The 23,010-nt window shown below is 53.0% G+C and overlaps 1 protein-coding gene across 3 annotated transcripts; it reads left to right on the plus strand.

Moving 5' to 3' along the window:
• The first annotated feature begins 3,083 nt into the window (after positions 1-3,083).
• CDK9 (cyclin dependent kinase 9) lies at positions 3,084-7,707 on the plus strand. Of its 3 annotated transcripts, none has more exons than XM_022578666.3 (7): positions 3,084-3,770; positions 4,231-4,312; positions 5,077-5,167; positions 5,324-5,460; positions 5,811-5,982; positions 6,142-6,290; positions 6,779-7,707. In XM_022578666.3, exons 1-7 carry the CDS (start codon positions 3,331-3,333, stop codon positions 7,142-7,144), a joined length of 1,437 nt encoding a protein of 478 aa, XP_022434374.1. In that variant the 5' UTR covers positions 3,084-3,330; the 3' UTR covers positions 7,145-7,707. The 3 variants fall into 3 exon arrangements, with proteins under 3 accessions (XP_022434374.1, XP_089769907.1, XP_022434375.1); XM_089913781.1 differs by lacking the exon at positions 5,324-5,460 and adding an exon at positions 5,530-5,696 and having other exon boundaries at positions 3,088-3,770; positions 4,231-4,285; XM_022578667.3 differs by lacking the exon at positions 5,324-5,460 and adding an exon at positions 5,530-5,696 and having other exon boundaries at positions 3,091-3,770.
• The last annotated feature ends 15,303 nt before the right edge of the window (positions 7,708-23,010 follow it).

Genomic DNA, 23,010 nt, shown 5'->3' on the forward strand with positions numbered 1-23,010 from the left:
GTTGAGAGAACTGGCCTCATGCATCCATACTGGCCTCAGGCCTGCTATACTGTAGCACTCAGTAGATACCTTTCCCCAGCTTGACTCAGTTGTCTTATATTGGGGGACAAAGAGACCTGGCTTTGAATCCCAGCTCCATAGCTCCCTAGCTGCGTGGCCTTTGGCAGGCCACTTCACCACTCTGAACCTGTTTCTTCTTCTGTAACTTTGGCCCCATAATAACAACTTCCTAAGAGGGGTGCTATAAAGTTCTAGGGGTCTGACACATAACAACACGGGGCCGGGCACAGTCAGTACCCAGCCGGTGTGGGCAGAATGTCCATGGGATTGCAGGGCTGTGGGCATCACACAGCCACTCTCTGTCCTGTATCCCCCTATCCAGTGACCCCTTGTCTCCCCAGAGAGACCGGCAGCCAAGAGCACCCCACCCCACGAGCCTTTCTTCTTCTCTCAATATGCCCTGTACCCTGTTCCTACTCGGGGGAGGAAAACAGAGGGTCCAGGCCAGGGTCAAACAGCTGGCCAGTGGCTCCCTTTCCTACTCTGTGCCTCAGTTTCCCTAACTGCTAAATGGCAGCAGGACCAGAGGCTCTCTCAGAGCCTGGTCAGTCAATCGGCAAACATTCCTGAGTATTGGCCACATGCCCTGTTTTGCCAGCTTAGCTGATCATGGAAACAGGAAACATTTCCCTCAAACCAGCAAATCAGAAGTCAAAGTCAGTGAGAAATTGTCTCTGGCTAGGACCCAATATCTTCTCACTTTCACCTGGGCAGCCTTCTGAAGGGCTTCTGACTGCTCCTGCCTGCATTCCTCCCCAAGGAAGGGCTAAGGGCCTGAGGCCCTGAGGGGAAGTGACTGGCGATGTCAGGGTTCAGGCCAGGGATGGTGGGGTGGAGGAGGTGACACCACCGGAACTTTTACTGAGGCCTCTGCCCACAGGATGTGACTTAGGGAGGGCTCATGAGAAACAAGTAGGGGCCCCAGCCTGAGAGTCTGATGGTGGAAGCCACACAAGCCCATGGCAGACCTACCCCCTCCAATGCTACTATCCCCTCCCACACCTCCCACCAGCATCCAAGGCACCCAGCCAGTGGTGCTGTGACAAGACTGTGCCCTAACTCCACCCTCAGCCCAGATGGGTGGGGTCCTGACATGGGTAATTGCTTGGGGTTGGCACCAGACTGACCTGGTTCAAATATCAATATGGCAACTGGCCAGCTATTTGACCCTGGCCAGTGATGGCACTTCTGAATTTCAGTCCTTCTGAGTACAATAGAGGTAATAATAGTGTAATATTGCTGAGTGAGAATTGAGATAATTCCCATAAAGTGGGAAGCGTACAGCTTGGACCATTTATTTTCCCTTGATAAATTGTACTTACTACAATTGTTATTTTTTCCCTCCTTGCCCTCCCCACCCCCAATTTAGCCAATGGCCACTCTGCTTCTAATAGTGTGCCTGTGAAGCTGACCCTAGATCACTCCCTGACATGCCTCAAACCCCTGCTGGTCTACACTGCCTTCAGGAGAGTGCTCTCTGCTCCTCATCTGACCCTCAAGACCTTCCCTGGAAGGGTCCCCCATGGCAGAACAGGGTCTCTTGGGACACCAGGATCACCAGACCCATTCCTGACTGCTCCTACAAGGAAGCTTCAAGGCCAAGCCATGGGAGCTAAGAGGTGGAGAGCAACCGGGGAAAGGTACTGGGGTGCAATCAGAGAGCACAGCCCTGAAGGCAGGGAGGCCCAGGGGGTAGGAAACAGTGTGGCCACAACCTACGAGGGAAGATGGAAAGAGCCTCAAATGTCACAATTTTGTTTTTCCTGAAGACAGTGGAGGGAAATACATACACACTCCGCTTCAGAATGATCTGGCGGGTGCTCCGAGGGGGACAGATGGAGAGGGCAGACTGGGGAGGACAGGACTCAGGATCCATTGGCAGAGGACTGGAGAGGAGGGGCAGATTGAAGAGGTGCAGAGGAGTTGGAAAGACAGCCTTGTTGGGGGCTGGCTTTTGAGTAGGGCTGGAGGAAGAAAGAGGAGGCTCCTGGAGCCAGAAAGGTATCAGAAAGATGCTGGGGAAGGGCCAGGGTAGGGAAAGGGGGCACAGGACCAGAGAAGGAGATGGGTGAATGGTGGGCTTTGTGCCTGGCACATAAGGATAACAGGCCTCAAACAGCATGACTGCTGTCCTGGACAGACTGTAAATAGCCTGAGTCAAGAGAATCCTCTTCAGGCTCAGACAAGGTTCGAGTCCCAGCTTTGTCACTGTGTGACCTTGAGCAAATGACCTCATCTCTCTGAGCCTCAATGTGCTCTTCTGTAAAATTGGTTAGTGATCCTGACTATGGGGCTGTTGATTCAGGATTCAGCAGGAACGCTCAGCACTCCCTGAGCACACAAGGGTGTAGAGTAAATGCTAGCTACTTTTGTGACTACTGACCCGGGTCACGACCAGCTCGAGCTCAGCTCAGGGGGGACGGGGGTCCTGTGAGTTTCATCCCTGCCTCCCGGAGAACAGGGGGTCCAGGGATGGAAGGCCTGGGCTTTGCTCGCTCGCCGCCTCCAATGTCGCCGCGCCCCCTGGCGGCTGTCAGTTGCCATATCAACGGCGGGTGGCAGGGGCCCGGGGAGGCGGCGGTGGCGGCCGTTCTCTCCTCCCCAGGCCGGAGGCCGCTCCCATGGCACCTCCCGCCTTCGCCTGTGAGGGGCTGCACCCCGAGCTGGGGAGGAAAGGGCTCCCCGCGGCAGCTAGCATGTGTAGGTAAACTGAGGCACGCGGCGAGTCGCCCCGCAGCCAGGTGTAGAGCGCGGAGCCCCACCTCCGAAGGCGGAGGAGGGGCCGCGGGCGGTGACGCGCCGAGGGCGGCTGGCGGACAGGGAGCGGGCGACGGCAGCGGGCGGCGGCGGGTGGCGGCGGGCGGCGGCGGGCGGCGGCGGCGGCGGCGGCGGCGGCGGCGGCGGCGGCGGCGGCGGCGGCGGCGGCGGCAGGTGCGGCCGCGAAGGGTGGGAGGGAGGAGCGAGGGGGCGGGAGGAGGGGGAGGGGAGGGCGAGGCTGGGGCACCTCCCCCTTTATAACGCGCCCCCTCCCGGGCTCTCGGGCCGCCTCCTCATCGGCTCTTCCCGTCCGGCCCCCTCGCCCGGCCGTCCCGGGCCCGGGCCCGGCCAGGGAGCCCCCAGGCCGCGGCTCGGGGGCCGCCCCCCCGCCCCGCGCCCAGCGCAGCCTGGCGGAGGCGGTGCCGTCGGAGGAGGAGGAGCAGGGCACTGCGGCTGGCCCCGGATCGGGCGCCAGAGCGGCAGCGGCTTCGGCAGCGGCGGCGGCCCAAGCCGATGCAGCGGGACGCACCACCCCGAGCCCCAGCCCCGGCGCCCCGGCTCCCCGCGCCCCCGATCGGGGCCGCCGCCAGCAGTGGCGGCGGCGGGGGCGGGGGCAGCGGCGGTGGCGGAGGCGCCTCTGCAGCTCCGGCTCCTCCTGGCCTCTCGGGAACTACAAGTCCCAGGGGGCCTGGCGGCGGGCGGCGGGCGGAAGAGGTGGGGTCGGCGCCGCGAGGCCGGAAGTGGCCGTGGAGGCGGAAGTGGCGCGGCCGCGGAGGGGCCTGGAGCACGGCGGTGGGACCCGGAGCGGGAGCAGCGACGGCGGCGGCGGCTGGAGGTGGTGGCGGCGCAGTGGAGGCGGCCATGGCAAAGCAGTACGACTCGGTGGAATGCCCCTTTTGTGATGAGGTGTCCAAATATGAGAAGCTCGCTAAAATCGGCCAAGGCACCTTCGGGTAAGGCTTGGCCCCCAGGGACCGGGAGCCCTGAGCCTGCACCCCTCCGGGCAGACGTTGGGACGCCCAGGCCCGGGCCCAGTTGGTCGGGAAGCCATTTAGTCACAGACTTGTCCCGTGGTTTCGCTAGGCCTCGCCGCAGCCCGCCCGGGCCTGACAGAGCTGGCTGGCGGGGAGGAGCTTGAGGCCCTTGATGGGGGGCAGGGAGGGGTTGCAGAGAGGAGCATGTGAGTGGAACGGTATCTCTCCGTGAGACTCCCGGGTGAGGAGAAGGGGCAGAGGGAAGGAGGTAGAGGCTCGGAGAGGGACCGAAGACACCGCGTGGTGGGGTAGCAGAGTGCCCTGGGTACCCGGCCCAGCCCCGCCCGGATTCCCTTTCCTGTTCTCCTCTGGTGGGGGAGGGGCGGGCCCTGCGGAAATGGCCTGAAGAGTTCTCTTGGGTCCCCCTCTCGGCCTGCAGGGAGGTGTTTAAGGCAAAGCATCGCAAGACCGGCCAAAAAGTGGCTCTGAAGAAGGTACTGATGGAGAATGAGAAGGAGGGGGTGAGTACGGGTGGGGTGGGCAGGTCGGCCAGCTCCCTTGGGCGTGAGGTTGGGTTTCCACCCTGCTGCTTCTGGGACTCTCACGTATAAGTTCAGTTTACGTGTTTGGAAATTTCCATATTCCAGGGAATTTGACTTCCAAGTTAAATCTCTCAATTCAAATGTTTTAAAGCCGCTTCATATTTCATTCATAGGTGAATATGGTTGGTGGCAGGAGGGGGAGCCCATGCTTGCACGGAGTGCACCTTGGTTCCTGAAGTTAGGAAGGCTTTGAGCACTTTTTTTTAGGGTTTAATTTTGTTGAATGTAAAATAATAATAAGTTATATGCAATGACTTTAAAAGGGTGACTGGTATTCACTTGAAAAACAACAGTGCCTTCCACCCCCCACCCCATCTTAGCTCTGGTCCAGCTTTCAAGAGACTTGTTTCTTTATTTTTGTATTTGTTAACCATCTCACAGTTAAACACAGGCATAGAGCTAAAACTTATAAGGTTGAAGAAACTGTGGAGTATTTAATAACTAGTAATAGAGCATTTGTGTGAAGTATCGCTATTTCAATTCGTTGTCTGAAACCAGCTCCTTGAGGGGTACATACTATTACACCCATTTTACAAATGTGGCATTTGAGACAGCTAATTTCAGAGCCTACGCTCTTACTCTGTCTCCCAACCTTTAACCCTTCCTGTGGACTCCCTGGCCAGTTCCTTGGTCTGTGGTGCGCTCACCCACTTCTGACCTTCTCCTGTCTTTTTCCCACCCAGTTCCCCATTACAGCCTTGCGGGAAATCAAGATCCTCCAGCTTCTAAAACACGAGAATGTGGTCAACTTGATTGAGATCTGTCGAACCAAAGGTAAGTTGTTCGGATCTCATCCCCATTTTCAGATGGAGGAAATGAGGCTTATTGCTTAAGGTTTTGTTTGCAAAAGTTGGAACTGGACACACTTACATTGCCTCTTCTTAACCCAGACGTACCAAGTGTGACTGCTTTCTGTGGCCCTTTCATCAGAGCAGGTGCCTCCTCGGGGCCTGCCGCAGTACCCAGCCCAGAGAAGGCGCTCAGAAAATATTTTACCTGTGAAGGAATTCGCACCTGGATATCCAGGGGTCCATAGGTTGGAGAGGGTAGGAGCTGCTTGTGGGAAAGTGAGTTGCATATGAGAATTTTGATTTTTTTCTTGTCCCTCTCTGTCCCCCTCATTCTTCTGGTCTCAGCTTCCCCCTATAACCGCTGCAAAGGCAGTATATACCTGGTTTTTGACTTCTGCGAGCATGACCTTGCCGGGCTGCTGAGCAACGTCTTAGTCAAGTTCACACTGTCTGAGATCAAGAGGGTCATGCAGATGTTGCTCAATGGTCTCTACTACATCCACAGGAACAAGGTGGGGGCCAGAGTAGGGGAGGAGAGACCAAGGCTTGGGCTGGCCTTTGCTCTCACTGTGGGCTGGGTGTGGCTAAAGGACCCCCGAGAACCCTCGCCTTTGTGCTTCCTGCAGATCCTGCACAGGGATATGAAGGCGGCTAATGTGCTCATCACCCGCGATGGAGTTCTGAAGCTGGCAGACTTTGGGCTGGCCCGGGCCTTCAGCCTGGCCAAGAATAGCCAGCCCAACCGCTACACCAACCGTGTGGTGACGCTCTGGTACCGGCCCCCGGAGCTGTTGCTCGGTGAGGACTCTCCCGAGCTGGCAGAGGGAAGCAGGGGCTGGGCACTTACCCGGCCTCAGCCCCCCGCTGCCAGGGCTTCTTGAGCCCCCGGCCCGGGGGCATTGCCTCTCAGGAGGCTGTCGGGCTCAAGGGGCCCTCCTGGTGTGCTCTTCTTCTCAGGGGAGCGGGACTACGGCCCCCCCATTGACCTGTGGGGTGCTGGGTGCATCATGGCAGAGATGTGGACCCGCAGCCCTATCATGCAGGGCAACACAGAGCAGCACCAGCTTGCCCTCATCAGCCAGCTTTGTGGCTCCATCACTCCTGAGGTACGGAGCCGGGCTGCCTGGGCCCCTGGGCCGCACGGGCTGCAGAGAAGTCTTCCTGGCAGGGGAGGGGTGGGTGCTGAATAGAGGAAAAGCTCCATTCTAGAGAAGTTGCTGGTGGTTGGTTGGGGTCTGCTGTTTAGAGCCACACAGACTGTTCAAGTCTCGGCTGCATCCCTTTAGTTCTGTGGCTTTGGGGAGGGCGTCTGAGCCCCTCACTTCAGAGCTGAGCTGCTCTGCTGTGAGACAACTGGTTCTATCAGTCTTGGTGCACATACGCCAGACAATTTGTGTCAAAGAGCCCGGTACTTGGCGTTTGCCAAATATGTTGTTCCTGCTGCTTTCACCTTGGAGGGGTCAAGTTTGCCCTCCAGGGGCGGTCTGGGAGCTTCTGAACGGAGAGCGTTTAGTCCCTTCAAGTGCTTGACCGGTGGACCAGCCTCGCACCCCCTGAACTGACTACATTCTCTTTTCCATGCCTCCCACCCCAGGTGTGGCCAAATGTGGACAAGTACGAGCTGTTTGAGAAACTGGACCTGGTCAAGGGCCAGAAGCGGAAGGTGAAGGACAGGCTGAAGGCCTATGTGCGTGACCCCTATGCACTGGACCTCATCGACAAGTTGCTGGTGCTGGATCCCGCCCAGCGCATCGACAGTGATGACGCCCTGAACCACGACTTCTTCTGGTCCGACCCCATGCCCTCGGACCTCAAGGGCATGCTCTCCACCCACCTGACGTCCATGTTTGAGTACCTAGCACCACCGCGCCGGAAGGGCAGCCAGATCACCCAGCAGTCCACCAACCAGAGCCGCAATCCCGCCGCCACCAACCAGACGGAGTTTGAACGCGTCTTCTGAGGGCCGGCCGCTGCTGCTTCTCATTAGGGCCGTTGTTTTATTTTTCCTTCTGCTCTGTGACTTGTGTTGTGGAGATTTGGGGGCATTTGAGTTTTTTCTCTAGTGCATATTTTATTTAATCCCCACCCTGGGCATCAGGAACCAACCGAGCAGACTGGAACAAAGCTTTGGCTGAGAGTCCGGGAAGGCACTTGGGCTGCCTCACTTCGTTCCCTGGCTTTTGGGGTGATGCCCAGAGGGTCTCCATTTACCTTAGGACAGGAATGAGATGGGAGGAAAGGCGCACCCCACCGGTGACTTTCTAAGAGATCCCAGCATGCTGGGAGGAGGGGACAGGTCCCTCACCCATCCCCAGCCCTTCTCACGGGATGAGAAGCTGGCGTGGGGGACAGAACCAGCCTTGGGAATGGGCTGCTCTTGGCCTAACCCTCAGAAACTCTGGGGCTGGCAGAAACTCTTGGTTTCTTCAATAGGACAATTTTATCGTGTTTGTTCAGTTGTTCAGAGACATTCCTGGATGCAGTTTGGTCAGTAACAATTAAAGTTGACTCTTTTTCAGTAAATGACTGTGTGCTCTGTGCTATGTTCAGACCCCCAGCTCTTAACCCTGTAGCTGACCTTTGAGATTTGATCTGTCAAGTCTTGGTTCTTTTCTTTGACCCAGTTCATGTCCCGTGACATACCTTCAGAGGACTTTGTCTTCTCTGTTTTTCTCTTGAGTACCTTCCAGAACATTTGCCATCATGCTCCCCACTGGGCAGGTACCATGATGCTCCCTTGCTCCTCCTCTCCACTCAGTGTCCGAGGAAGCGGGGAGACATGAGAAATGGGGCTCAGTCTGCTGTTGAGGGAACTGGAGATGGCCTGCTGTGAGCTACATCTGCAGTGGTGACCGGGGTGGGGGGGGGGTGTGGGGGTGGAGGCACAGTCTGCTGTGGCTGACACATGTTCAGACTTGACTCATGAGCACGGGAGGCTGCAGAGGCTCCTTATCAGTGGAATGACAATAGTCAAATCTGTAACTTGCAAAACTTCTCAGGCTGCTGAACAGAGGGTGCAAGAGAGGAAATGACCAGAGAAGCTGAAGGATCTCCAGGGGCTTGGGGAGGTGGCAGTAGCCTGGATTAGGGTGGCAGGTGGGCAGGAGGACAGAATAGTTAGTGGAAGATTGGATCGTGAGGGTTCAGAGCTGGGACCCTTGGAGGAGCAGCACATTCTGGGGGATATATTTCCTGCGAGTCTGAAGTTGGGGACAGCCACGTATGAGGCAAATTCTACATTCTGTCGGGTGGGAGTCCTCTTAGAGGGACCTGGGAAGGAACGTTGGCAAAACCTTTTACCGCAACTGTCCTTTGCTTGTAGGTATTAACTTAGACCACAGCTTCACAAAAGGCCAGTGAAAGTAAGAAAAAAATTCTTGACTAGTATTTGTTTCTTGGGGCTGCCAAACATGGTGGCTTAAAATAACAAACTTATTTTCTCAGATCTGGAGGTGAATTTCTGAAATCTGTAGGTGTCATCGGCAGGGTTGTTTCCTTCTGGAGGCTGTGAAGGAGAATCTATTCTAGCCCTGAGCCTAGGAAGCCTTCAGAGAACTCTACAGAGGGGGACACAATCATGATTTTTAAAAACTCACGGTGGGAAACAGTATGGAGATTCCTCAGAACTAAAAATAGAACTACCATATGATCCAGCAATCCCACTCCTGGGCATATATCCAGACAAAATTATAATTCAAAAAGATATATGTACCCCTATGTTCATAGCAGCACTATTCACAGTAGCCAAGACACAGAAACAATCTAAATGTCCATCAACAGATGAGTGGATAAAGATGTACGTATCTACAGTGGAATACTACTCAGCCATAAAAAAACGAAATGCCATTTGCAGCAACATGGGTGCGGCTAGAGGTTATCATACTACATGAAGTAAGTCAGGAAGAGAAAGACAAGTACATATGTTATCACTTACATGTAGAACCTAAAAGAAGACACAAATGAACCTATCTATGAAACAAAAAGAATCAGGGACGTAGAGAATAGACTGGTGGTTGCCAAGCGGGCAGGGGTGGGAGAGGGTTGGATTGGGAGTTGGGATTAGCAGATGCAAACTAGTATATACAGAATGGATAGACAACAAGGTCCTACTGTAGAGCACAGGGAACTATATTCAATACCCTGTGATCAACCATAATGGAAAAGAATATGAAAAAGAATATATACATATATATATACACACACACATATATACATAACTGAGCCACTTTGCTGTACAACAGTAATTAATACAGCACTGTGATTCAACTATACTTCAATAAAAAATAAATTTAAAAAAATACCAATTAAAAATAAAAAAACAGTGACTATGTTGAGAAAAACTAAGGAGGTAAAGATGGAAGCAGGGAGATTGGTTAGGGCTGTTGTAATAATCTGGGCAGAAGATGATGGTGGCTTGGACCAAGCTGGTCATGAAGCTGGTGGTGAGGAGTGCTTGGATGTATAGGTTATTGTGAGGGCAAATCATTCAGATTGGATGTGAGTTTGAATGAATGAGGAGCTGAGAGTCCTAGGCTTTGGCTGGAAGGAGGACGGAGCTACCATCCTTGAGACAGAGAAGGCTGCAGCAGGTCAGGCTGGATTGTGGTTTTCGGGCAGTTTTTGTTTTTCTTTTGGCCACGCCACATGCTTGTGGGATCTTAGTTCCCTGACCAGGGACCAGGGGTCGAACCTGTGCCCCCTGCAGTGGAAGGCAGAGTCAACCACTGGACCACCAGGGAAGTCCCTGGAGCAGTTTTTCAATGGTAAATGGGAGGTTGACAGATGGACATCCAGGTTGAGTTGGCAGGTATATACCTGAACTATATATATAATTCAGAGCCCCCCAGAGTCTAAACACACTTTTGGGAGTTGCCAGCCTGGTGGTTTTTAAAGTCCCAATGCAGGATGAGATCACATGGGAAGAGCGGAGTAGGGAGACGTGGTCCACTGGGACACTCCAGTGTTCAATGTTGTCAGGGAGTTGAGGACAACAGATGAAGTAAGAGACCACTGAGGGAATTCCCTGGCGGTCCGGTGTTTGGGACTCCTCACTTTCACTACCGGGGCCCCGGGTTCAATCCCTGGTCAGGGAACTAAGATCCTGCAAGCTGCACGGCATGGCCAAAAAAAAAAAGGAGAGAGAGACCATAGGAAGAGTGAGTTCCAGAAGTTAAGAGACAGAGGGTGTTTTTGAGACATGGGAGTGATCGCCTAGACAAGTGCTCTCGATGGGCCAAGAAGATGGGGGTGAAGACTGACCATCAGGTTTAGCCACACTGACCTCAGTGATGACTTTGGCAAGAGCTGTTGGGTGGATTGCTTTGGATGAAGCCCTGCCGAGAGGAGTAGGCTCACTGGAGAACAGGAGGAAGGGGACCAAAGACAAGAAGTAGCAGCAATCTATGGTAAAGGAGGATTAGGGAAGGAGCTGGTCTTGTATATTCTAAGACGGGAGCCAGCACGTCATGGAATGACCCACTAGAGAGGGCACGTGTTGATTCTTTCCTGTACACAGAAGAGCCACGTGGCCCAGTGTACAGTGGCCACACCAGGACTAGAACCTGAAAGGCCATGCTCCAACCCTGTTCTCTGCTACCTCCACCCAGTGTGTGCTTGTGGAAAAGGTGGAAAAGCATAAACCTCCATCAGCTTCAATAAGTTAGAGTGTGCAGAGTCACTGCACATCCGATCCCTGACTCACAGGTCTGGGTGGGGCACCTCTAACAAGCTGATGGGCGATGCTGCCTTGCTGGCCAGGATCTGGGCGGCACAGGTAGAACACGGCCCTATGATGGGATGCTGGGACGCCACGTGAAAGGACGAAGTATATACACTATGACAGAAAGACGTTCCAAAGACAACAGGTGGATTGGGACTTCCCTGGTGGCGCAGTGGCTAAGACTCCACGCTCCCGATTCAGGGGATCCGGGTTCCATCCCTAGTCAGGGAACTAGATCCCACACGCAGCAACTAAAGATCCTGCGTACCACAACTAAGACTTGGCACAGCCAAATAAATAAAATAAATATTAAAACAATAACAACAACACAAAGACAACAGGTGGAAAGAGCAGGTTACAAAATATCTCCTGCTTCTGCAGGAGTGTGATGGAAGCAATCACACTGAAACGTTACCCATGGTTATTTGGGGTGGTTCTGTCCTTTATGCTTCTCTGTGTTTTCTTATATTTCCTGAATTAATATTTTTACTCATGCAATTAAACTGTATTTTAAAACAACCAAAACAGGCCCTAAACCCTGGAGCTTCTGGCTCTGAGCTCTCCCCACCCCCCCCATCTCCCCATAGAACACCCCAGAGAGGAGGCTGGGACTAGCCGGGCAGGTGTGGGTCCGACCCCTTCAGCCTTGCACCCTGGGGTGATGTGGTGTCATCCCCATCCGTGGAGGGAGGTGCGGAGCCAGGAATAAATGCTCCCAGAAGGCAGGGCCTTGTGGAGGCATCATCCGGAGGCAGCCTGGCACCTGGGAGTCTCCCAAACGCAGGAGTGAGTCAGCTAGCGGTCAAGCAGATGGCTGGAAAGGCTGTGGAAATGGGAACGGCCTTTGCCAGCTCGTCTGGACAGGCCCTCGATGTCACCCTGCAGGCCGAGGACTGGGTCTGTGTCCTGGCATCTTTTTGATCAAATGATTTGGTGACACAGCCCTCACCCTGGCAGGCTTGGACGCCTTAGGTCAAGGGCACCCCGTGTCCTATCCCCCCTCCCCAGGGATCCCAGCTTGGCAGGGCCAGCGAAACGGCCGTAACGGTAAGGAGAGGTAAGGAGAGGGGTGGGCTGTGATAAGAGAGGCCAGATAAAGCCAGCCCCACTGGGCAGGAAGCCCAGCCCCAAGGTCCGGAAGTCTCCCAAGTGCCCCCTCCCTACACACCCCGTTCTGCCTGCTCACCTTTAACCTCCGCCGGTTGTTATTTAACTCACAGGGAGGTCCTGACTAGTCCTGCGCTCAGAAAACAGCCAGGGAGGCCGAGAGATCCCTGGGCTGATCCCAGGATGAGAGCAGAGACCTATCAGGGAAGACCTGCCTCCCAGCACACTCCCCACCCCCCCTCACCCAACATCAGGGTGGGAGAAGGCTACGAGGTCTTAGGAATCCCCCCAACTTCCCCCTCCCCTCTCTGGCCCAGCCCAGGGCAGGCTTGGCAGGGGTACCCACACCTATGAGTCACTTCGTGCCCCAGCCGGTCATGGAGCAGGAAGCCCAGGGATGAGAGGTGCCAGGTCCTTGGCTACCTCCTGGCCAGTGGCTGAGAAGCTCTGGTGGGAAGCACCCATGGAGCGGCCGGGCCCGTGCGGGGGTCCTCTCTCGGCTAAAGCTGCCTCCTTCCAGGTAGGAGAACACGGTGACCTTGGACAGGGGGCCTGCCTCTCTAAACTCTTCCTTTGTACAAAGGGTGTAAATAGCCCCCAGGGATCCAAGGCCATTAGTGATGATAGTAACCCCACACTTTGTGGGGCCCCAAGGGAAAAATCTTGTCATCATAAGCCTTGTTCTGAAGGCCTGGGGTGGTCAAGGGCGGCCCCCCCCCCTCCCCACAGGCCTCATAACCCCCATTCCGCCCAGCTGGAGGCGCCACAGAAGCTCCCACCCAGTGTGGGCGTGGGAAGCTCTGGAGGGAGGTCTCTAGGGGCGACCCGGCGGCCGGCGTGGGAGGTGGCAGAGGCCGTCTCAAGGGTCCTCCTGCGTGCCGGGCCCCGTACACACACTGGTTTTCTTCTGATTTAACTCTCCGTACTGATCTGTGAGGAAGGGCTGTTAGCTCCATTTTGATAATAATGATAATAATAATAATGGCAACATTGATCAAAGTGCTTACTACCTGCTGGGCCCTGTGCGCATTGTTGTCTGCGTTTTATGGATCTGAGACCATTATTATCTGCATTTCATAGATGTGGAAGGTGCAGTTAAGAGCATTTAAGGACTCGGCCTGTTAAAGATTCCTAACCTCGCTCATGTGTGGAGACCTTGCTCTGTGCTCTGGGTCCAGCCCTCCCTCATTCACCTCCTCCGGCCCTCTGAGGCAGGAAGGACTGTGTCCACCCGCTTTACAGATGAGGAAACAGGGTTTCAGGGGGCGAGGAGACTGGCCGAGGCCGAGGCCCGCCAGCTGGGAAGCTGCAGAGCCAGTCCCTGGCGGAGACCAGCCAGGGCTGGAGATGGGAACCCCGGGCTGGGCTACAAGAGTCTAGGTTCTGTCAGACACTAGACAAGTTGCTTAGCCTCACCAAGTCTCGGTTTCCTCCTCTGTAGAATGGGCACCACGAGGCAGTGCCTCCCTCCCTCTTCGGGATGGCCGTCTGAGGCCCTGCAGCAGCTCAGCCAGCGTTCCCAGGGGCTGCACGCCTGGCAGGCCACTTCTCCCCAGACCTCGTGACAGACAGAGCCTTCTGCCCAGCAGCAGAGGAAGGGCAGCCCCAGAAGCCAGGGTTTGGGAGCTATGGCCTCTGCAAGTTCATCCAGGCCCCCTTACTCTAGAGGCCAGGACCCTAGAGAGGTGAGGTGACCTGTCACACGGTGTGATCCCCTCACCAGGGGGGAAAGAACTGAGGGTGGCCCCAGGGGCTGGGGAGGGTTGGCATTTCACAGGGCTTCTCATCACCAGCAGGGCCACCCTCTGAACTGAGAGCTGGCTCAAAGCCAGAGCCCAGTTGAGCAGATGACCAGGCACGTCCAAGGGCACAGGGCAGGTGGGGGTGGGGTCCAGGGGTGCCCGGGGTGCAGCGTGGGGCTTGGTGTTACAGACCCCTGTGAATGACTAAGCCACTTCCCCTGTTAGGCCTTTGTTGCCTCCCCTGAGAAATGGGTCCTGCTCGGAACAGAACCTTCCTCACAGGGCGAGTGTGAGATCAAACGAAATATATGCGTGTAAATGTCTCTGTACAGCGCTGCTGTCTAGAAAGAACTCACATTAACTGTTATTTAAGAAAATCCATATTATAAAAAAAAAAAAAAAAAAAGCCAGGGATTCCCAGCTTGATCAGAGGGGCTAAATGTGGAATCAAAAGGAGCTGGAGGGCTTCCCTGGTGGCACAGTGGTTGAGAGTCCGCCTGCCGATGCAGGGGACATGGGTTCGTGCCCCGGTCCGGGAAGATCCCACATGCCGCGGAGTGGCTGGGCCCGTGAGCCATGGCCGCTGAGCCTGTGCGTCCGGAGCCTGTGCTCCGCAACGGGAGAGGCCACGGCACTGAGAGGCCCGCGTACCGCAAAAAAAAAAAAAAGGAACTAGAACTGAGCTGAATCCTTGAACCAACTTGCTAGCTGGTGACCTTCACAGGCGATTCCTCTCCTCTTGTCCTCAGTTTCCTCACCTGTAAAATGGCAAGGAAGAGGCTCAGTAAATCTTACACCCCAGGGAGCAGGTGCTGAGGACAATTGTGGTTGCAGAGTGTGATAAAAAATTGAGAAAAAATATTCCACACTTTTATTTCCCTCTGAAAATTGGTAAGACACCTGCTCTCAGGTTTGAGCAGAGAAGGGCTTGGCCAGCTTGGAGAGCATTCAGACCCCTCGGAGAGGTGGCAGAACTGAAACCAACCTTTCTGTGATGTGGCCCACCTCAAGACCCCAGGCCACATGTCCGGTGCCCTCCAAAGGGCCTTCTTGGCCATGAGTGGGGACCCCAGGAGCATCCAGGAGCCACACCTGCTTCCAGATCAATTCAGGCCCCTTGCTGGCCTCAGTGTCCCCAACTGCTGACCGAGACGGTTGGTCAAGAAGAGCTCTGAAGTGCCAGCCACCCAGTGTGGAAGAAATCTTTCATTCTTCTTCCCACTTATGCATGTTCCCAGGGGAAAAATTATAAGATACATACAAGTAAAAGGAAGGTAAAAGTCACCTCTAGGGAATTCCCTGGCTGCCCAGTGGTTAGGACCCGGAGCTCTCAGCACTGTGGCCCAGGTTCAATCCCTAGTTGGGGGACTAAGATCCTGTAAGTCATGCAGTGCGACCAAAAAAAAAAAGTCACCTCTAAATAAATTTTTTTTTTTTTTTTTTTTTTTTTTTTTTGCGGTACGCGGGCCTCTCACTGCTGCGGCCTCTCCCGCCGCGGACCACAGGCTCTGGACGCGCAGGCCCAGCAGCCACGGCCCACGGGCCCAGTCGCCCTGCAGCACGTGGGATCCTCCTGGACTGGGGCACGAACCCGCGTCTCCCACATCGGCAGGTGGACTCTCAACCACTGCGCCACCAGGGAAGCCCTAAATAAAATTTTTAAAAAAGAAAAAAAAATATATGTATATATTAAAAAAGCACCTCTAGCCTCACCACTCACAGATCATTACAGTTACCATCTGGGGAGATAACACCCAGGCTCTTTTCTAAATTATAATGATTTTAACAAAAATGGGATCCCACTGTCCATACTGTCTCATCAGCAGGTTTGTTCCCTTAAGAGTCTTCTTAGATCGAGATTTATAACACTCTTAGAAAACGTTTATTTTGAAATGCTAATACAATCACGTGGTTCAAAATTCAAAAGGTACAAAAGGGTGAATGGCGAAAAGAATGTGGCAAGAAGGTGCCGTTTGAGCAGAGACCTGGAATGATCATGAATCGGTCACGTGAACTTTGAGGGGAAGAACATTCCAGGCAGAAGGAACCCCAGTGCGAAGGCCCTGAGGCTCTGTCATGCATTCACTCTGTGTGACCTTTGGCGGGCTGCGTAACCCACCTGTGCCTCAGTTACCCATCTTCATAAGGAGGATAATCACAGTACTCCTAAAGCTGTTGGGAGGATTAAATGCGTACTTTTAATGCTAGGTGTTCACAGGTGCGGACTTTCACAAAGGTGGGCACGAGCTTGGCATGGTTGCGAATCAGAGGAGGACAGCAGGGCTGGGGGCGGCAATGGTTAGAGATGGTAAGATCAAAAGTGTGGACCTCATCCTAAGTGCAGTGGGAATCCACTGGAAGATTTGAAGCAGGAGAGACGAGATCTGGGTTTCTTTAAAAATGATGGAGAATGGTTATGGTTGTAAGGGTCGAGAGGGACAGCAGGAAGGAGGCTAGAGGGTAGACCTGCAGTGGCAGCCTGAGATGCCACTGGAGGGATGGGAGTGGCTCCTGGAGAGGCTGGGGTGGGGGGGCCTCAGGGGTGATGGGGAGGGAAACCCAGGGTGAGGTCCAGCTTTAGACCTGAGCCCCTTGGTGGATGGTGGAGCTGTCCTCTGTGCTGGGAAGGTCTGGGGAGCAGCAGGTTTTAAGGCAGAAATGCCTGCAGACATCAGGAGGTCACCGGATGCTCATGTCGGTAGCTCACCGAAGAGGGACATTTGAAAGTCAGACATCATCATAGAGCCAGGACAGCAGGGACCACCTTGGAGAAAGGAGTGAGCCCCTGGCCACCAAGGTGAGGAGATTGGAAGGGAGAAGGCGGGGCCAGCAAGGCACAGCCAGCAAGGAAGAAGGAGAATGGGGAGGGAGGTGTCTGGGAAGCCCAGAGAACAAAGGGTTTCAGGAAGGAGGGCATTGTCAGGTCATCAGCCGTGTCACCTGCCACTGGAGAGTGATAAACAGAGCATGTGGGGCTCTGAGCACAGTTCCAATTGTTTGTTTCCTCAGGGTCATTTTTAGAAGTAGTAGAATTGCAGGGTCAAAGGGAGGCCCATTTCTAAGATTCTCTGCCCTCCTAATAAACTAAATCCATTAAACACCTTTGTAGCCAGAGTCGGGGCAAGGATAAGGCGAGGCTGTGCCGCTGAGGATATGGAATTCTGTTTAAGGCAACTTTCTTTTCACCCAGTGACAGAAAAGTGTTTTCTTGTAGGTCACTGGATATGAATTGATATTCAGAGGTGGGGAAGTCCTTATGTATATCGGAGCGACAGAACCCTGGTGTGGCCATCAGAAATGTACCTCCCTTCTGAATCCTAGGCTTCTGCGTAAACCTGCCTATGAGCTTGAACCTCCCTTGGTCTCCATAGAACCCTGGATGGGGGCGGCGAAGGAGCAGCAGGACTCCTCTAGTCCAGGCTCTCCGGAGTGCGGTGGCCTTTGGAGGCTCTTGTCCTCATCAAGACCCCCCTAGAAATTATGACCTGGGACAGAACTCATTTCAACCCTTGTTCTACTAAGGAGGAGACTGAGAGTCAGGATGAGAGAGAGGAAGCGAATTGCCCAAGGTCACACAGCGCATTGACAGCAGAGATTGACCAGCCAAGTGGTAGAGAGTAGGGGCATGTGTTAGAGGCAGAAAACCTGGGTTTGTATCTTGGCTCTGCCGCATACTGGCTGTGTCGCCCTGAGTGAGTTGCTTACCCTCTGTGAGCCTCCATTTCGTTACCTGTAAAGTGGGGATAATCTCTAATTTATACAATTCTTGTGAGGATTTAAAAGAGATTGCAGGGCTTCCCTGGTGGCACAGTGGTTAAGAATCCGCCTGCCAATTCAGGGGACATGGGTTCGAGCCCTGGTCCGGGAAGATCCCACATGCCGCGGAGCAACTAGGCCCGTGTGCCACAACTACTGAAGCCCGCACGCCTAGAGCCCGTGCTCTGCGACAAGAGAAACCACTGCAATGAGAAGCCCGCGCACCACTACGAAGAGTAGCCCCTGCTCGCGGCAATTAGAGAAAGCCCATGCACAGCAAGGAAGACCCAACGCAGCCAAAAATAAATAAATAAAATAAACAAATTTATTAAAAGAAGAGAGAGATTGCAATGCCAAGTACAGGGATAAGTGCTTAATAATAGCTAAGGGCTTCCCTGGTGGCACAGTGGTTGAGAGTCCGCCTGCCGATGCAGGGGACACGGCTTCGTGCCCTGGTCTGGGAAGATCCCACATGCCGCGGAGCGGCTGGGCCCGTGAGCCATGGCCGCTGAGCCTGCGCGTCCGGAGCCTGTTCTCCGCAACTGGAGAGGCCACAACAGTGAGAGGCCCGCGTACCGCAAAAAAGAACCCACCCAAAAAAGCAAAGAGGAAGAGCTTAGGGGAAGGGTGTTTCAGGCAGAGGCAAATGGAGGTGGAAGAGGCCAAGGCCAATTTCTGAAGTCCTTTCCAGCTGTCATGATGAGGCAGGAGAGGGGACAGTAACTCAGGCAGATCTGAATTTAGAAGGCCCAGCATGGTGCCTTTGCTGACCTCTTGTGTGGCTCCAAGCTGTCTCTGTCCCTCTCTGGGCCTCAGCCTCCTGCCCCTACAGCCTCTAATCAGGGGTTGCAAATATTCGTTCTTCACAAGTTTCATTCTTTACTATTCTCTTGCCCCCTGGACAGGGCACTTCAAGAGCAGAGCCTTGTCATCTGTCCCCAGAGCACAGTGTCCCCAGCACCCAGCCCAGGTCTGGCATAGAGACAATTTCTCATCAGATGAATGAGGGAATGGATGGATTCACGTCCTTTCCCCTTGGGAGGGTGCGGGTTGAAGCAGGAGCCCTGGCCCCTCACTTACCCTCCACACATGCCTGCAGACCTGCCTCACGTGGGTGGACACTGGCCTGCTTGCCAGTTTCTCTGTGCCCTTGTTTTCTTTTCTTTGCTCTCCAGACAATGGCTTTGTTTCTATTGTTCTTTATGGAGAATGAGAGCACCTCAGTGGCTAACAAAAGGCTAACAGTGGCTCTCCAGGTGCCCTATTACGATGCCTTTGATTTTCTCCTTTATACATTTCTCTATTTTCTTCTACAAACATCTGTGACTCTTCAAATAAAAAGCAATGATGCAAAAGAGAGGAGTGGACCGCTAAAGAAATACAAATGACTTTTAAACATAAGAAAAATGCTCACCCTCCTTCACAATAAAAGAAATGCAAATGATAACTACCCTGAGAATCCATTTTTCCACCTATGCAATTGGCAAGATCAAAGTTGGCTAACAGTGTGTGTTGGTGAGGAAGCAGCTGGCTCATGCCCTGCAGGGGCATGGGGGTGGAAACCAGTTCTGTCCCTCTGGAGGACAGCGTGGCAATCTGTATGAAAGTGTCAAATGCAAATCACCTTTGACCTAGCCATTGCACTTCCTGGAATTTATCCATCAGATGTGCTCACACATGGAAGAAATGATGTTACCCACTGTAACATTGCTTGTGATGGCAAAATATTGAAAACCTAAATGTCTATCAGTAGGAGACTGGCCAAATACACGACAGTACTTCTTCAGCAAGGAGTACTATGCAGCTTTGAAAAAACAAATTAGCCAATGGGGCAGCTCTTATGTGCCAACACAGTCCAGAATAAGGTCCAGGATATAAAGATATGTGGAAAAAGTACAATGCAGACTCATGTATATAGTCTGCTGCTATCTTTGAGTATAAAAGGGAAATCAAAATATATTCGTATTTGCTTATAAGTGCATAAAATGTCTCTGGAAAGATCACAAGAAACATAACTTTGCTTTTGGGGAGGGGAATAAGGATGCTAAGACCTGGGGTAGGAAGGAAGCTTTTCTCTGTGTTCCTTTTTGTACCTTTGACTATTTGAATGATATGATGTATCATCCATCCAAAAAAAAAAAAATTTAGAATTTCAAAACAAAATAAAAAGTAAGGAAAAGTTTGAATAAGGAAAAGAAAATAAATCTATTCTGTCCCCTCCCCTTTTAAATTTCCTGGCGTCACTGGCTATGAAAATTGTCGTTGGAGGGAATTCCCTGGTGGTCCAGTAGTTAGGACTCAACACTTTCACTGCCAAGATCCTGCAGGCCACGCGGCACGGCCAAAAAAATTTTGTCCTTGGAGACCATGGAGGAAGCAGAGGTCTAGGGGACAGGTGACATGCCCAAGGCCACTGGGTGGCTTTGCCAAGGCTCCAGTCACCAGTTATAATTTCCTGCACAACTGGGATGATACCAGATAGGATCCCTGGAATTTTCTGTGCTGTTTCTTGCCTTCTGTGTCTCTACATCTATTTCTGTTTCCAACTTGAGCTGAGGTGTGTAGTTCAACGATTTTTTTTTTTTTTTTTTTTTGCTGTACGCGGGCCTCTCACTGTTGTGGCCTCTTCCGTTGCGGAGCACAGGCTCCGGACGCGCAGGCTCAGCGGCCATGGCTCACAGGCCCAGCCACTCCACGGCATGTGGGATCTTCCCGGACTGGGGCACGAACCCGTGTCCCCTGCATCGGCCCGCGGACTCTCAACCACTGCGCCACCAGGGAAACCCCTCAACGATTTTTTAGGACTGTTGAGTTCACCCCACCCTAGAGAAGGGCTGTATCAGGCCAGAGGGGAGAACTGACAGGACTGCTTTGCTCAGAACAAAGGGAAAGAAATCAGTTAAGATTCAGGAAAGTAGGCAATGGGATTTTCCAATAAGAAATTGAATTACATTTAGAAGACAATAAAATGGTTCTAAGGAGGGATGAAAAGGTTAGATTTGCACTTTGGAAGACTTGCTTCCAAATCATACAAATGAGGAGGGAGTCTCCCCCTTGGGATCTCATTTTCCCGGGGATCTTATTCTTGGAAGAATGGCCGAGAGCTCCAATACCCGCTGTTACAAATGAATCAACTGGGGCCACCACTAATAGATCAAGAAAAAAATACTTCCCATATTGAGGACAGAACTGAGGACTCACATCTGTGATACCCAAAGTGCTTTATAATTGACAATAAGGTGCTGAACAGACATTGGAAATATATATAGGCCAAGGATGAGTGAGAGGCAGTTTACTAAAATAAATACCTGGAAAGGTGTTCAATTTCACTGCAGCCAGGGAAATGCAGAGTACAAATGACAGGGTACTCTACACCCAGTCGTCTGGGGGACATTCTGGAAGAGGGACGCTCTCCTCACACTACACAGCTGGTGGGCTGCAACGTTTACAAGTGTTGGCAGGAAGGAATGCAAACACCCCTGGACCCAACTGTCCCCCTCCGTGCAATGTCACCTGCAGAAATATAAGCCCCGGGTGTAGAAGCTATCCACTGTGGCAGAACACTGCAGGCAAGTGGGGGATGCATTAGGGTACAGCCACTGCTGCAGAGTTAGCAGTGCCCCCTTACCCCCAGTGGGGGAGGGCAGCAGGAAGGAGGTACAGAGGCTAGGAATAAGGACTCCGGGGCCAGAGTTCAAAGCTTGAGTTTGTGACTTGAGCATGTGTCTTTATTCCTTTGTGTCTCAGTTTCCTCACTTATGAAACAGGATATAATGCTAGCACCTGTTTCATAGAGTTTTGTTGATTAAATGAGCAACTATGTGGAATGTGTTTAAAACAGTGCCTGGCCCAGAAAGGTGCAACTTAACTATTTGTTAAGTAAATGTCTTAGAGGGATCCCTATGAGCTTATTGTTGAGTAAGAAGATGCAAAAAATCTTGTCTGCATCAACAAGGCCCTATAAGGAGTTCCCTGGTGGTCTGCGGGTTAGGATTGCTTGCTTTCACTGCCGTGGCCTCGGTTCAATCCCTGGTCTAGGAACTGAGATCCTGGAAGCCAGGTGGGGCGCGCCACCTCCCCCCGCCACCAAAAAGAACCCCAAAACTAAAACAAAACCCAAAACCAAAAAAGATCAAGGCCTTATAGATGTCTAGGTGTGTCCAGGATTTCATGAGCACAGACAACCGTGAGACACACACTTGGCTGTCAATAGAATTACCAAAAGGAGAATGGGGTTGGAGATTGGGGGCGAGGGTTAAGCAAAAGAGAAATCATTTAAAGCCTCTTTATGATTATTTTTATTCAGTTATTAAATTATAATGTATAAAGAAAGTTTCAATGATTTAAAAAAAAGAACACTGCGAGAGAAAAGGACTTGTCTGTCTCCCATGCGGCTGGGGTGGGGCACCCTGCAGTGATATGAAAAGTGGAAGTCCAGCCAATGACAGAGTCTTCTCAACATATTTGTTTATTTCAAAATCAAACAATCTCTGATAAATATTTATCCCCAATGCCTGCAGGAAAGAGGGAGGGGCTACTGGTACTGAAACCCCATCAGTTAAGGGACTGCCTTTTATCTGAGGAAACTTCTCTGGAGGGTTTTTGCAGCAATTCCCCCACCTCCACCCGAACACACACACCTTTCCAGATCTCAGCTGTAGAAAGGGAATCTCCATACTACTTTTTTCCATGCTAGTTGGGGCCAAGAAGGCCATAGACAGAAAAAGCTCTGAAAACTCCAGGACAAATGGGAGTCTTCCACCCCCAGGTAGGACAGATTATTGTCCCCTCCGTGGGTGGCTCTCCCATCCATTCCATTTGATCTGATGACAAATCTGATCTTGTCATCCCTCCTTAGAACCATTTTATTGTCATCTAAATGTAATCCAATTTCTTATAAGGCTAAAAGGTCCTGCTGGATCTGGCATCCTGTCACCCCAGGGCTCTCTGACTGCGTTCCATCTCCAGGCCTCGTGAGGCCAGGATGTCGCCTCTTCCAGGAAGCCTTCCCAGGCTGCCCAGGAACGCTTAGGAGCCCCAGTAGCGTAGGTGCCTGGTTTTTGGCCTATTGCCCCACAATCGAGCTCTCAGATTCGACAGACCAGAGGCCGCATCCCCGCCGCCCTGGGTCTCTGCGTTGGGTCGGGACGTTTGGGGGCCAGGATTCAGCGACCTCCCTAAGGTGTCCGCCAGTTCTATCATTCTATCCCGGCTCGAAGCTGGTTCCGGCCTGGAGCAGGGCTGCTGACTGGGACTGGCTAATTTGCGGGGCGCGGCCGGATGCTTGAGAGGATGATGACGAAAGGAGCGCGTATTTCTCTAAGGCAGTGGACTCGCTCGGTACCGTGCCCCTCATAAAAATGAATGAAGCTCTCCGCCCCGCCCCGGGGCCTGCCCCTCACAAGGATGGCGTCCCGCAGATTCTTATTGGTGCCGGTGGGCTCGTTGGGCAACGCTGAGTGGCGGAGGGTGGAGGCGAGTCGGGGGCGGGGCCAGGAGAGG

This window comes from Delphinapterus leucas, chromosome 6 (genome assembly GCF_059928025.1).
Source record: "Delphinapterus leucas isolate spDelLeu-1000000601 "Yukka" chromosome 6, BTC_Dleu_Yukka2, whole genome shotgun sequence".
NCBI classification, from domain to species: Eukaryota; Metazoa; Chordata; class Mammalia; order Artiodactyla; family Monodontidae; genus Delphinapterus; species Delphinapterus leucas.

What these genes read in the sequence shown, in the direction of transcription:
- CDK9 (XM_022578667.3), top strand. Translation starts at nt 3,331, where the DNA reads ATGCAGCGGGACGCACCACCCCGAGCCCCAGCCCCGGCGCCCCGGCTC. An exon ending in ATCGGCCAAGGCACCTTCGG is followed by an intron (nt 3,771 to 4,230) that starts GTAAGGCTTGGC and finishes CTCGGCCTGCAG; the next exon opens with GGAGGTGTTTAAGGCAAAGC. An exon ending in TGGAGAATGAGAAGGAGGGG is followed by an intron (nt 4,313 to 5,076) that starts GTGAGTACGGGT and finishes TTTCCCACCCAG; the next exon opens with TTCCCCATTACAGCCTTGCG.